A 14,644-nucleotide genomic window follows, 5' to 3' on the forward strand; every position below is an offset into this window, starting at 1 on the left:
TGGGCTCTGACCCAGAGCGGCTGTTCGCCTCTCTGGTTTTCTGGTAGGCTTACCTCAGCTCCTTAAGTTTCACGCGGCACTGCTTCAGGTCCCTGTTATGGCCTCTGTCCTTCATGCCCTGGGAGATTTTGACAAATGTTTTGGCATTTCGAAAACTGCAACGTCGTTCTGATAGCATGGATTCTTCTCCCCATACAGCGATCAGATCCCGTACCTCCCGTTCAGTCCATGCTGGAGCTCTTTTGCGATTCTGGGACTCCATCATGGTCACCTCTGCTGATGAGCTCTGCATGGTCACCTGCAGCTTGCCACACTGGCCAAACAGGAAATTGAAATTCAAAAGTTCGCAGGCCTTTTCCTATCTCCCTGGCCAGTGCATCTGAGTTGAGAGTGCTGTCCAGAGCGGTCATAATGGAGCACTCTGGGATAGCTCCTAGAGGCCAATACCATTTAATTGCATCCACAGTACCTCAAACTCGACCCAGCAAGGCCAATTTCGGCGCTAATCCCCTTGTCGGGGGTGAAGTAAGGAAATCGATTTTAAGAGCCCTTTAAGTCGAAAAAAAGGGGTTCGTCATGTGGACGGGTGCAGGGTTAATTCGATTTAATGCTGCTAAATTCAACCTCAACTCCTAGTGTAGACCAGAGCTCTGTGACAGTTGCAGTCAAATTTTTTATGCCCATAATAAATCTTGTGAGTCCAGTAATAAAAACAATTTCACCCAAATTCTGGAGCTTTATTCTTATCTCTTCAAACAAAATGAGAGGAACTGACTGCATAGCAGATATGGGCATTATACATCACATCAGTTCAGAACGATCTGATCTGCTGTGATTCAGAAGTCCTGAAGAAATACACTGTTAAGATCCAATCAGTCAGTGGGGTTGTTTTTTTTCTGTTCTAGTGTAGAAAAGCTGAACATGCATCAGAAAATTAATGCTATGCCTTCCAGAGAGTTAACTTATCACAAAATCATTTGAGGATGGAGTGCAGACAACTTTCAGGGCGGAAAATAGATACTGAATCTACCTCATCATTATGAACATTTCTATAATTATTATTTTAATGATATTTTGTCAGAGGCATTCGTAACAAGCCAACAAAAAACAGAAATAAATAAGTTTCAATACTAGTTCACACCATATAAATCTAAATAACAACCCTCACTATAAAATACTCCACTGTAATGATGGGAAAAAAACATGATCTCCAAACCAAAAAGTGTCCAAATGATCTTCCTGGCATAAATGCAGCACAAAGAATGTCTTCAATGTCCAGTTGGTAAAATACAAAGATGTTGAAGTGTGTGTGCCCGTATAGAATAATAATAAAGTATTAGAGTTTAGAGAGCTCAGTGGATTCGTAATGAGCTCAGGAACCTTTGTCACCATGACATTGGTTCATATCCAGCCCAAGTTCATACAACAGTGATTGAATTCTGTTGCCATCTGATAGCTATTTAGTGACCTGCTCTCAGGATTCCTAGTGAAGAAGTGTGCATATCACACACGCACACAAAATTCTCCACATAGTTGTCACCCTTCGTAAGCTCCTCTGAATGAGGAAAGACTGAAAAAGACATAGAGAATGAAAGACCTTCTCAATCTTTGAGATGCTTCCCCCTCCTTTGGGTTGTGGAATATTGGCTGGGCAGCACAAGGAAGTTTGCAATGCCATTCCCCACCCACAGCCTTTCTATCAACTTTTTACTTAGTCAAATGAATTACATATTTCATCATTACTTCACTGTGGGAAATGGGTCACTATAGAAAAGGCATACTCAAATCCATCTAGTACTATTAAACATTAACTGAGATCATTAACAATAAAAATTAAAAAGATACAAAGCAAAAGTCTTTTTTCTCTCCTCAAGAAAATAAAAATCAGGCCTTGATTCTGCTTCACTCTTTTGGTAATAATTTCTTTTTTAATCTTTTGCTCCATGTCATTAGCTTGCTTAACAACCACCACACACTCGTCTGGGTGTGTAGGAAAGGGGCCGTATAGCAGAGGCAAAGTTAGAGCAGCTCTAAAACCTCGATGACAATATTTTGTGGAACCAAATCCAAAACCACTCCTTGGTTTTGACCAATTGTAATTGGTCCTTTATTAATTAAATAATTATTATTTATTTGTATGATCATTACTTCTAGAAGCCCCAATAATAGACCAGGACCCCATTGTGGTAGACACTGTACCAACATAGAACATTCTTATTAAGCATTGTTAAGATCTTGTATATTCTCCTCCACATGTTCAACCTTGTTCTCAGTGTCATCAACATTTCTTTTCAGATGCTTAACCCCAGAGGCTATGGCCCAAACTTTTCTGTCTTTGAAAGGCACTTATCATTTACTCTATTTTAAGGAATATTTAAACAGAGTCTGGATGAGCTCTCCCCTGACATCTAGTGATGAGCTCTGGAAAAAGACCTCAAAAGCTGATCTCATTTGCATGGACAGACCCACCCTGCCTAGGTGCTCAGCACGATGGGATTGCTTGCCCAAATGATCACTTGTGGCTGGTGTTGGATCCCCAGTCTCCTTGTTATTGGGGCAGGAGTAATAAAGGGTTGTTATCCTTGTGTGAACCGAGGGCAGCAGAACCTGGCCTACCCCAATGGAGGGACTCACCCTCAACTGAACAGCTCTCGCTAAGCAGGGGACATGGGTTCCAAAGTCCAATGAGTTGAGAGAGGGTGGGGATAGGTACTTGTACATGGTGGTGTGGGCTCTGTTTAAGGATCCCAGACACCATTTGACCCTTCTTCTCTCCATGGTATAATAAAAGAGCTAATTTAGAGTCAATTGAGAGTCTTGTTACATGTTGCAGAGCTGAAATAACTGATACTTAGGGTCTAAGTATTAAACCTACTTTGGGATAGTGTCTCTATTGCAAGAGACTGCCCAGTGTGCACCAGCAGTAAGGCTCTCCCATTAACAGCTGAAATCACTGAGAGCTGAGATTACTGAGAGCTGTGTTAAGTGTGGGGGAGGCCTTGAAGACATCTTGGTGAGAGGGCAGATGATGGAGAGGTGTGGCAAGTGGCCAGCAGGGTGGTTGGCGGAGAGGCGTGGCAAGTGGCCAGCAGGGTGGTTGGTGGAGAGGTATGGCAAGCGACTAGCAGGGCGGCTGGCAGAGAGGTGTGGCAAATAGTTAACAGGGTGGCTGGTGGAAAGGTGCGACCAGCAGGGCGACTGGTGGAGAGGCATGGCAAGTGGCCAGCAGGGTGGCTGGCAGAGAGGCGTGGCAAGTGGCCAGCAGAGGCGCGGCAATCAGCTGTTAGGGTGACACGCAAGTGCCTGAGCAGTGCAGCCTGAAAGGTGCCTCCTTACCCCTCCCTACCTTCCACACAGCGTGGGAGGTGAACTCTGCAGATGAATCTCTGAAGTCTGGGGCTGCACTGGCCAAGGACGGCAGCTCTGAGTGGGGCACAGAGAAGGGACGGGCACGTTAAAGGGACTTTGGGGTTGCTGGACTTAAGAACCTGAGGGGAAAAGGACATTGCCCAACTTACTTGGGGGTGAGTCTTTTGCTCATGGTTTGTGTTTATGAACCCTAGTTGTGGTATCTTCCCAAATTAATGCTCAGTTAATTCCTTCCTTTTATTAAAAGTTTTTGCTACACTCAGACTCTGGGCTTGGAGAGGGGAAGTATTGCCTCTTAGATGCACCCAGGGGGCTTATGTGTAATTGTCGCAGTTCACTGGGTGGGGGCTTGAAACGGTTTTGTGCTGTATTGTTGAAAAGGAACCCCTCGATACTCAACCCAGCCTTTGTTGCAGCTAACTCCACCTGGCAGAAAGGTTACACTTACGAAAGCTCTCTTGGCCAGAGACACTCACTGAGAGAGATATAAGCAAATATGGTGTTCCAGCATTAACTAAAAAGTCTGACCACCAAGGGTTTTTGTTGTTGTTTTTTAAGGCATTTTTTCCCCAGCCTTATTTTTACTTTTTGGCATGTAGTGATATTTCCATACTGATTAAATCTGCACGGATAATTACATGCAAAAGAGCAATTAGCACCAGATCATTTAATTGTGAGGCATTTATCATTTGAACTGTTTATGACTGACAAGTGACTTGAAATGATGACAACTTGTTACCAGCCTGTTGAAGGAGCCCCGGTACTACTGTGTTGGAGGCCCTAGAAATAGATGTGGAAAGTGCAGCAACTTAAACTTAATTTCAGTGACATTGTTCCTGTGGAGCTTCCAGCTGAGGTTACCATTTCTAATTCACTAATTCTCTAGCACATCTTTATATTAAGCAGGTCTTTAAAACTGTCCCCTCCCAGTAGGTATATTACCTAAGTGAGGGGATGCGGTAAGTCAGCTGCTGCCAGAAGGCCAAACCTGGCTCCAATGTTAATCACACTGATCTGTGTCTGAATGACCTGTGCACACTATCTCCACTCCAGTCCAAGTTTCATTACTAAGTGTAAATTACGTTTCTTATTTGCAGAACGCCAGCAGAGATGAAGATCATGGATGATTTCTTTGCTTTTATTAATAGAAACTTTAATTACCTGCCCAGAGAAATAGCTCCCGGGTTCTGAAAATAGTATTCCAATTGGAAGCACAGTCACTGGAATAGTGGGTATGGGACACTCATGCGCTAAAGAAGAAAAGAAACAGATGAATAGTAGTGGTATGAAAAGCTGGCCATCCTGAATGACGAGCTTAGCAAAGATTTTCAAATACCACTCCAGTATACCAGACATCAGTAATCATATCTTCCATTTATACAGTGTCTTGCATCCCAAAGGGTTCCAGAGCACTTTGCGCATTAAAATACAAACCTGCATGAGGATGCAACAGTACTACCTTGTCCCTAGTTGTCCGGGAAGGTTAACTCAAGTTTCCTTGGCCCTGTCTTGCACAAGTTTTCAGGGGACAGGATCTAAAAGGGCTACTGAAGATACAGTAAGGGCGGGGGAGAGTGCCTGGGGAAGGCAGGGCTCCCTCCTAGGCTCTGAGGGGAGAGGCTTTAGTTTGTGACACTTTTTACCACTGTGCCTTGTTTTGATTTGTCTTTATGAAAAATCTCTCCTCCTTAATAAACTTCCTGACAAATGCTAGGATTTCTGTGCTCAGTCATCCCACCAGAACCGTAGGATCAGTATATCTGTCATTGAAATGCAGCCACATCTGCAGTGAAATACAGAAACTATTTAGCATGGTAACAGTACACATCAGTTTAGAACACTAAGTGAAGAATGTAATACTATATCCATTTAAAACTGCAGATTTAGGAAGGTCAAATGTAATTACTCACAGTGGAAGTTAGCCAGGGCACCAGTTAATACCCTCTCTCTTGTGAAAAGTCCTGTGGATATTAATAAAAAGAAAAGGAGTACTTGTGGCACCTTAGAGACTAACCAATTTATCTGAGCATAAGGTTTCGTGAACTACAGCTCACTTCATCGGTTGCATTCAGTGGTATTTTCCACTGAATGCATCTGGTATTTTCCACTGAATGCATCCGATGAAGTGAGCTGTAGCTCACGAAAGCTTATGCTGAAATAAATTTGTTAGTCTCTAAGGTGCCACAAGTACTCCTTTTCTTTTTGCGGATACAGGCTAACATGGCTGCTACTCTGAAACCTGTGGATATTAATGGCATCACTCATTCAAAAGACCTTAAGGAACACTGGTTCAGTACTCACAGAAAGTGTGCGATCTATTGATTAACTAACTCCTTCACTAAGTACCTTATAGTTTCATGAATATATCCCACCTAAGTAATGCTCTAAATAATACTTGCTTATCTCAGGAGATCTGATATGACCAAGGCCCAGGAGGGATCATAGAATCATAGAATCATAGAATATCAGGGTTGGAAGGGACCCCAGAAGGTCATCTAGTCCAACCCCCTGCTCGAAGCAGGACCAATTCCCAGTTAAATCATCCCAGCCAGGGCTTTGTCAAGCCTGACCTTAAAAACCTCTAAGGAAGGAGATTCTACCACCTCCCTAGGCAACGCATTCCAGTGTTTCACCACCCTCTTAGTGAAAAAGTTTTTCCTAATAACCAATCTAAACCTCCCCCATTGCAACTTGAGACCATTACTCCTCGTTCTGTCATCTGCTACCATTGAGAACAGTCTAGAGCCATCCTCTTTGGAACCCCCTTTCAGGTAGTTGAAAGCAGCTATCAAATCCCCCCTCATTCTTCTCTTCTGCAGGCTAAACAATCCCAGCTCCCTCAGCCTCTCCTCATAAGTCATGTGTTCTAGACCCCTAATCATTTTTGTTGCCCTTCGCTGGACTCTCTCCAATTTATCCACATCCTTCTTGTAGTGTGGGGCCCAAAACTGGACACAGTACTCCAGATGAGGCCTCACCAATGTCGAATAGAGGGGAACGATCACGTCCCTCGATCTGCTCGCTATGCCCCTACTTATACATCCCAAAATGCCATTGGCCTTCTTGGCAACAAGGGCACACTGCTGACTCATATCCAGCTTCTCGTCCACTGTCACCCCTAGGTCCTTTTCCGCAGAACTGCTGCCTAGCCATTCGGTCTCTAGTCTGTAACTGTGCATTGGGTTCTTCCGTCCTAAGTGCAGGACCCTGCACTTATTCTTATTGAACCTCATCAGATTTCTTTTGGCCCAATCCTCCAATTTGTCTAGGTCCTTCTGTATCCTATCCCTGCCCTCCAGCGTGTCTACCACTCCTCCCAGTTTAGTATCATCCGCAAATTTGCTGAGAGTGCAATCCACACCATCCTCCAGATCATTTATGAAGATATTGAACAAAACCGGCCCCAGGACCGACCCTTGGGGCACTCCACTTGATACCGGCTGCCAACTAGACATGGAGCCATTGATCACTACCCGTTGAGCCCGACAATCTAGCCAGCTTTCTACCCACCTTATAGTGCATTCATCCAGCCCATACTTCCTTAACTTGCTGACAAGAATACTGTGGGAGACCATGTCAAAAGCTTTGCTAAAGTCAAGAAACAATACATCCACTGCTTTCCCTTCATCCACAGAACCAGTAATCTCATCATAAAAGGCAATTAGATTAGTCAGGCATGACCTTCCCTTTGTGAATCCATGCTGGCTGTTCCTGATCACTTTCCTCTCATGCAAGTGCTTCAGGATTGATTCTTTGAGGACCTGCTCCATGATTTTTCCAGGGACTGAGGTGAGGCTGACTGGCCTGTAGTTCCCAGGATCCTCCTTCTTCCCTTTTTTAAAGATTGGCACTACATTAGCCTTTTTCCAGTCATCCGGGACTTCCCCGGTTCACCACGAGTTTTCAAAGATAATGGCCAATGGCTCTGCAATCACAGCCGCCAATTCCTTCAGCACTCTCGGATGCAACTCGTCCGGCCCCATGGACTTGTGCACGTCCAGCTTTTCTAAATAGTCCCTAACCACCTCTATCTCCACAGAGGGCTGGCCATCTCTTCCCCATTTTGTGATGCCCAGCGCAGCAGTCTGGGAGCTGACCTTGTTAGTGAAAACAGAGGCAAAAAAAGCATTGAGTACATTAGCTTTTTCCACATCCTCTGTCACTAGGTTGCCTCCCTCATTCAGTAAGGGGCCCACACTTTCCTTGGCTTTCTTCTTGTTGCCAACATACCTGAAGAAACCCTTCTTGTTACTCTTAACATCTCTGGCTAGCTGCAGCTCCAGGTGCGATTTGGCCCTCCTGATATCATTCCTACATGCCCGAGCAATATTTTTATACTCTTCCCTGGTCATATGTCCAACCTTCCACTTCTTGTAAGCTTCTTTTTTATGTTTAAGATCCGCTAGGATTTCACCATTAAGCCAAGGATGGCTAGTGTTATTTCAGAACTCAACAAACAAAAACACACATTTCTTTACATTAGCGTCTATTTGAAACATTCAGCTTTGAACATGATTGTCAATTATTAGGAACAAATACGCTGTTGCCTTCAATAGGATAGCAGTGAAGATCTGATGTGAGACTGTGGTATTCTTTAAACTTACCTACTCATGTGCTGTATTTTATCAAGCTGTTTTACACAATGGGAAACAGTTACCGTACCAAGCAAAGAGAAATATATTGGAAAGCTTCCTGCAGCACTGATTACGAAGATACAACTTGTGGCTCTGTAATAAGTTTTCAAGTCATAAGGTAGGAACCTGGGAGTTTTGGGTCTGACTGTAACTGTTGCTTCATATGCCATAGATCATTTGCCCCTCCCTGTACGTACAATGGACTTGCCAGTTGTTCTGTGGTACCATTTCAGAAAAGTTTGCAATCTTCGAGCCTATGACCCATTGCATAGGCAGAGTTACAATCATTTAGCTTTACCTCCTTGGAGACCAGTGTTCAGTTCAGTTTTTGCTTGGTTGTGCCTGCTAGCAGATACCTGAGGTAACTGTCAGACACCCAGTTTAGTTTGGCTTAAACAAAGGAAATTTTTATTGGCTATTTTACAGAAAGAGACAGAGAACCTAAAATAAGACAGCTAAAGACATAGACGCCTTGACAAACACTTTGGAAATCTTTGCTAGGCAATTTATTTATATTACATTCAGGCTTGGGGGGCCCAATCAGAGACTGAGGCCCCCTTTTGCTAGGCACTGTACATGGTCAAAGCAAAATGATGATCCCTACATCAAAGTATGTGACAAGGCACAAAATTAACAGAATAATTACTTAGACCTGTAGTATTATATATTAGCAGTGTTCTTGTAGCCTTGTTGGTCCCAGGATATGAGGGAGATAAGGTAGGTAAGGTAATATCTTTTATTGGACCAACTTCTGTTGGCCGAAGGTACAAGCTTTCAAGCTACACAGAGCTCTTCTTTAGTTATCTCTGGGGAAGAAAGCAGAGTCTCGTTAAATACAAGAAGGGACAGATTGTTAAGCAGAATGGGCACTACCTGCGGGAGGTGGTCACTTGAAATGGAGAGAGCATTTGGGGGTTAGATTGTTATGCATAAGGGTTTGAAGTGGACAATTAAGGGTAGCTGTCAGTGCCTTGTGCTATAAATTGTTGTAAAGAGCCATAAAACCAGTGTCCCTGCCCTGTTAAATCCATGGCTTTTGGTGTCTAGCAGAATTATAAATTGAAGTTTCCAGGGTTGCCTTTTGTATCTTTCAGGTTCTCAAAAAGAGGACACTGCCAAGGAGGTGGGGGGGGGGGAGAGGGAGAGGCAGCTGGAGGAGGGGTACATTTGGAGGATGCTGGAGGGAGTATTTGGGAGGGTGCTGGAGTGGTGTGTGTTCTTGTAGAGGTATGTGGGGTGTGGGGGAGGGAGTTTTGGGGGTATGTAGGAAGGGTGTATGTGTAGTGGAAGGGGTATTTGGGGGATTTTGGAGTATTTAGGGAGTGCTGGAGGGATGTGTGTACTGGGAAGGGTATTTGGGGTTGCTGGAGGGGGTACCTGCAGCTTCACTATTAAGCTGGGGGGCAGTGTTGCTCCCTGTCATGCTGGCAGGGCAGCTCATGCAGGCCCAGGACACAGCACCAGCCAGCCATCAGTGCCTCCCTGCCTCTCCCATCCCCAGAACTTGGATGCCAGGGCCAGGGTGGGTGGGATCTGGTAGCTGCAGCTGCAGCGGAGGGACCAATCGTGACACGGAGCCTGCTCTTTTTGCACTGCAATGTCTGCTCCACAAAAATCCTGGACACTTCCTGTTATTTGAAAAATCCACCCAGAAAGAGGGCGGAGGATCAAAAAAGAGAAAATGTCCACGACAACCCGGACATATGGTAATCCTACCTTTTGTAGGGGTTGTGCAGGTTTCCCTTGAGGACAAGTATTGAAAAATCAGTCACAGAATGCAAAAAGAAAAGGAGGACTTGTGGCACCTTAGAGACTAACCAATTTATTTGAGCATAAGCTTTCGTGAGCTACAGCTCACTTCAGCATCCAAAGAAGTGAGCTGTAGCTCATGAAAGCTTATGCTCAAATAAATTGGTTAGTCTCTAAGGTGCCACAAGTACTCCTTTTCTTTTTGCAAATACAGACTACCACGACTGTTACTCTGAAACCAGTCACAGAATGATCGCTTTGTGGCAAGTGTTTGCCCACAGGTGATGTGGTGTTTTTGTCTTTTATCATTTTTCCGTGTGAGTTCATTCAAACACGTAGTGATTGTCTGACTTCACCTACCAAGTTGTTACTGGGGCATTTCATCCACTGGATGAGGTAGATCACATGTTGTTATAGGCATGTGTAGAACCCGTGAATCTTGAAAGGTGTTTTGTGGGGGTGTTGATCATTGTAGCAGTGGAGATATGTCTGCAGGTTTTGCAACTGTTATTCTGGCAGGTGCTGGTGCCACTTTGAGTTGGTGTGTCCTGGTCAATGAGGAGCTTGCTTCTGATGATGAGCATGGTGAGGTTGGGGGGTTGTTTGAAGGCTAGAAGAGGAGGTTCAGGAAAGGTTTCCTTCATCATGGGTTTTAACTGTTTGATGACACCCCCTATGGGTTCTAGTGGGAGGTGGGTGGTGACAACTAGGAGTGTGCAGTCAATGAGTTTCTTTTTTCTGTATTGAAGCAGGTTCTCTTGGTGTATTTGGGTTGTCCTTTCCATACTGCACTCTACTTCTCAGGTGGAGTGTCCTTGTTTAGTAGTTTAGCCCCCTCCAGCTGCCCCTCTCCTGCCTTGGCAGTGTCCTTGTTTAGAAGTTTGCCAATGTAACCAAATTAGCTTTTAGATGCTAAATCTTTTTCATGTCTTAATTGCCTTACATTATGTATGCGACTATGTTCAGTTAACCTTAAGATCAAAGATGCAAGACACTCCAGGAAACTAATAATATTATCTACATTGTCTTCAGTTTATCTATCCCTGTTAGAATGAATGCCCAGCTGTTGCCTTATGTAAATGAGTGTAACTAGATTACCTGTGTATGCACAGGAAATTTAATGTTAACTTCAAAGTAGTGGGTCAGTGTGTGTTCAACAAAAAACAATCCTCAGTCATGTGCTGTGCTCAAAACACTTGACAGCCTGATTCAGCTATACAAGTGAAGCCTTGGGCCTGATCCCACATTTCTGGTCTGCTGAACTTTAAACAGGGAAAGGTTCAAGCTGGGGTGGTGGGTATCATAGGCAGAGGAAGGCTGTACCTCCTCAAACAGCCTGGTGTGGGCCCCCCCCACACTCCACCCCCAGGCCCTCTCCTGCCTGCTGTTCCCTTTTGTGGCTGAGATGCTGAGGCAGGCAGGGGCCGCGGTGCACAAGACCCCCAGGCTGGAGCCATGTTGCATCATGCCACTCGTCCTCCCAGTTCTGGGACCATGCTGCCTGTCCAGCGCTCTGGGGCTGGGAGTACCCCGGCCACACCGCCTGCCCACCCTCCCAGTGCTGGGGCTGGGAGCACTCCAGCCACGCCGCCTGCTGGCCCAGTGCTGGGGCTCAGGGTGCTCTGGCCATGCTGCTTTCCCAGCTGGGGCTTGGGGTGTGTAGGGGTGGACGGCAGCCATGTGTGGGGGGGGCTGCGCTGTGGGCTCTGGCAGAAGTGGGGTGGGCAGAAGGGGCGGGGTCTCGGGCAGAGAGGGAGGGACTGGGGGCTAGCCTCCCCCAAGGGCGCATTCACCTACCACCCATGGTTCAAGCCATAGGACTGGGATCTCCAATTACTTTCTTGGAATACTCTGGAAAATGCAAGGAAAGACTTTAACAGACTCTATATCTAAGCTGTATTTGGATTCTAACCTTTTGGGATGATCCCAGAGAGACTTTTGCAAGCCAACAGACTCATCCATCACTGCTACAAATCTGATATAAGGACCTAGCAAGCATTTGTAATATATATAATCTTTTAACCATTCAATAACTTTCTTCTTTCTTTTATTAATAAATTTTTAGTTAGTTTACTAAGGATTGGCTGACAGTTATATTTGAATAAGATCCGAGATACATATTGACCTGCAGGTAAGTGTCTGATCCCTTGGGACTGATAGAACCTCACATATAGTGAACTGGGTTTTCAGTAACCTCTCAGTATATTAGATCAATTTGTCTGGATGGGAACCATGGGCTGGAATGCCTAAAGGGGACTGTGTTTGGCTTCTTGTTAACCAGTGTGTGCTACAGAAGCTCTTTTGTTAATGGTTTGGTTAATCTAATTATAGAATAAACCATCAATTTTTTTGGAATTGTCATCCTGTTTCTTGCAGTCTGCCCTGCAAACCTCTAGGTTTCTCTTCCTCGTGACCCCCATTGGGGATTCTCCTCCTCCTCCTGGCTCCAATTTCTGGTTTCTTAAACCCCCACCCTGGGCAGGAAAGGGTTAAAGGACAGTACTGGGCCCAAGTAGCTCTGCTCCTCCAGCCCTGCAAGCATGCTCCAACTGGAGACAGGATTGAAAAGGGAGCATCCCAGCTCAGATGGGGAAGGCTGGGGAGGAGGACAGACCTACCCTGAAGGCTCCTGCCTCCCTCAGAGACTAAAACTGTACGGTGAGCCTGGTTGGAGCTGACAGCTTGGTTGCCTTTTGTTTTTCTTTTCATCTTATATTGGACTGGAAGCTGGGGGAGAATAGCATATGGTAGGAAATGATCCAGGGTGGATAACTCGGAGGACAGCTTCAGGGGTCAGACACTATCAATCCTCCTAGTGCCGTGGGTCGGAGCCCAGTAGAGTGGGTGGGCTTGGGCTCCCCTACCTTTGCCCACCTCCTTGCACCTCTGATTAAAAGAGGGTCTGGACAGTAAGGCCTGCCCAGTGGGAGGCAGCATTAGGCCACCTAACCTACCAAGGATTCTATTACATCTTGGCTGTTGGTGTCTAGCAGAGTTATGATTTTAAGTTTCCAGGGTTGCATTTTGAAGATGTTGTACAGGTTTCCCTCAAGCACAAGTACAGAAAAATCAGTTATAGAGTGATCGCTTTGTGAAAAGGGTTTGCCCACAGGTGATATGGTCTTTTTGTCTTTTATGTCTTTTCCTAGTACTCATGGGAACACCTGTGGGTACTAGGATGGTTCTCCAATATGCCATTCTCCTCATGGGCCATCTCAAGGAAGAATTGCCAGGAAAATGCTTCACAAAACCCACAATATACCTTGTGGTCAGATGTTCAGCTGCATGTGTGTGTTCTCCCTGTGTGCTGTCCCAGCTCTTCGCAGACAGCTGGCACAGCAGACCTCGCGTGAACTGCTCAGTGACCACAAGATCCGTTAAGGTGTGAAGGCATCCAGCCAGGTTTATTGTCAATGAAGTTCCCAGGATCAGTGTCTACAATTATACTAGCACATGTATGCCCATGACAATGGATGCAACTCAGTGAATGGTGGGACTTTCCCTTCCCCCCTCAGCTGGCCAAAGACACTCCCTTTGAGATACATCTTATTACACCAATACAAACAGGTTACGTATTGCTTCTGACATATCAGGGCGCCACACTCTGACGTATTAGGGTGCCACCCAATGTCTTGTACCTGTAGGTTCGATCAAAACATCTCCATACCCTGCTGTGGCCTGGGCTGTGGCAGTCCATACAGTTAGATATATGTGGAGAAATGACTCCTGCCCCACAGCACCAGTGTTTTCTCTTAGTAGCCTGCAATATTTTTTTCTAAATAGCCAGAGGTAACAGCACAAGTCATCGGTGATTGACTGAAGGAGTGGTTTTCTAGTTGGGGTTATCCCTACACAATAACTACTGATGATGGACTCCAGTTTGTTTCTGCTTGTTTCACCTACTTCCTAGCAGATAAAGAGATCTGGCATATCTGCACTTCCAGATATCACCCTCAGGCTTATGGGGGTGTAGAGAGATTTAATCGCACATTAAAGAATGAGCTTCGGGCTCATCAGTCCCAGGGTCTGCCTTTTCCGTATGCTTTCTGCTCACTATTAAAACATTACCGGCCTGTACTCCAGAGAGCTACAGGTCAGTCCCTAGCTTGCTGGGGTGAGACTTGTGCTTATCATTAGACTTATTACTCCCCTTTCTTAAAGATCCCAGGAATACAGGTCCGTGGGAGATTCACAACCACATACAGAAGTTTCAGGCTGTAACACTACAAAGGTTACACCAATGAGAAACAGAGGGCTACAGTGAAGACCCTGGTGGTGGGGCAATATGTATGTGCACACAGACCACACAGAGGGTCCAAGTTTGGGCCATAGCTTTCATTCCAGTGCAGGTTACGTGGCATCCAGGAGCGCTAATATATGAATTGCACGATGGGTCCCATCGGTATATCAAAAAGAAAAGGAGTCCTTGTGGCACCTTAGAGACTAACCAATTTATTTGAGCATAAGCTTTCGTGAGCTACAGCTCACTTCATCGGATGCATACTGTGGAAAATACAGAAGATGTTTTTATACACACAAACCATGAAAAAATGGGTGTTTATCACTACAAAAGGTTTTCTCTCCCCCCAGCCCACTCTCCTGCTGGTAATAGCTTATCTAAAGTGATCACTCTCCTTACAATGTGTATGATAATCAAGGTGGGCCATTTCCAGCACAAATCCAGGTTTTCTCCCCCGCCAATGGCGGCTGAGTGGTCTGTGTGTATAAAAACATCTTCTGTATTTTCCACAGTATGCATCCGATGAAGTGAGCTGTAGCTCACGAAAGCTTATGCTCAAATAAATTGGTTAGTCGCTCAGGTGCCACAAGTACTCCTTTTCTTTTTGCGAATACAGACTAACATGGCTGTTACTCTGAAATTGGCATATCAG

The 14,644-nt window shown here is 45.2% G+C and overlaps 1 protein-coding gene across 1 annotated transcript in view; it reads right to left on the reverse strand.

Annotated features, from left to right (window-relative positions):
• Positions 1-4,549: 4,549 nt before the first annotated feature.
• The window catches only part of LOC311514116 (uncharacterized protein), a gene marked incomplete at its 5' end in the record, with an annotated part of 65,868 nt that continues 55,773 nt past the window's right edge, over positions 4,550-14,644 (reverse strand). Inside the window, one exon of the mRNA XM_084616513.1 lies at positions 4,550-4,619. Coding sequence (XP_084472639.1) covers positions 4,613-4,619 — 7 coding nt within the window. The 3' untranslated portion in view covers positions 4,550-4,612. The remainder of the gene's footprint in view (positions 4,620-14,644) is intronic.

This window comes from Lepidochelys olivacea (assembly GCF_965140295.1).
Source record: "Lepidochelys olivacea isolate rLepOli2 genome assembly, chromosome: 1".
In the NCBI taxonomy this organism is placed as follows: Eukaryota; Metazoa; Chordata; order Testudines; family Cheloniidae; genus Lepidochelys; species Lepidochelys olivacea.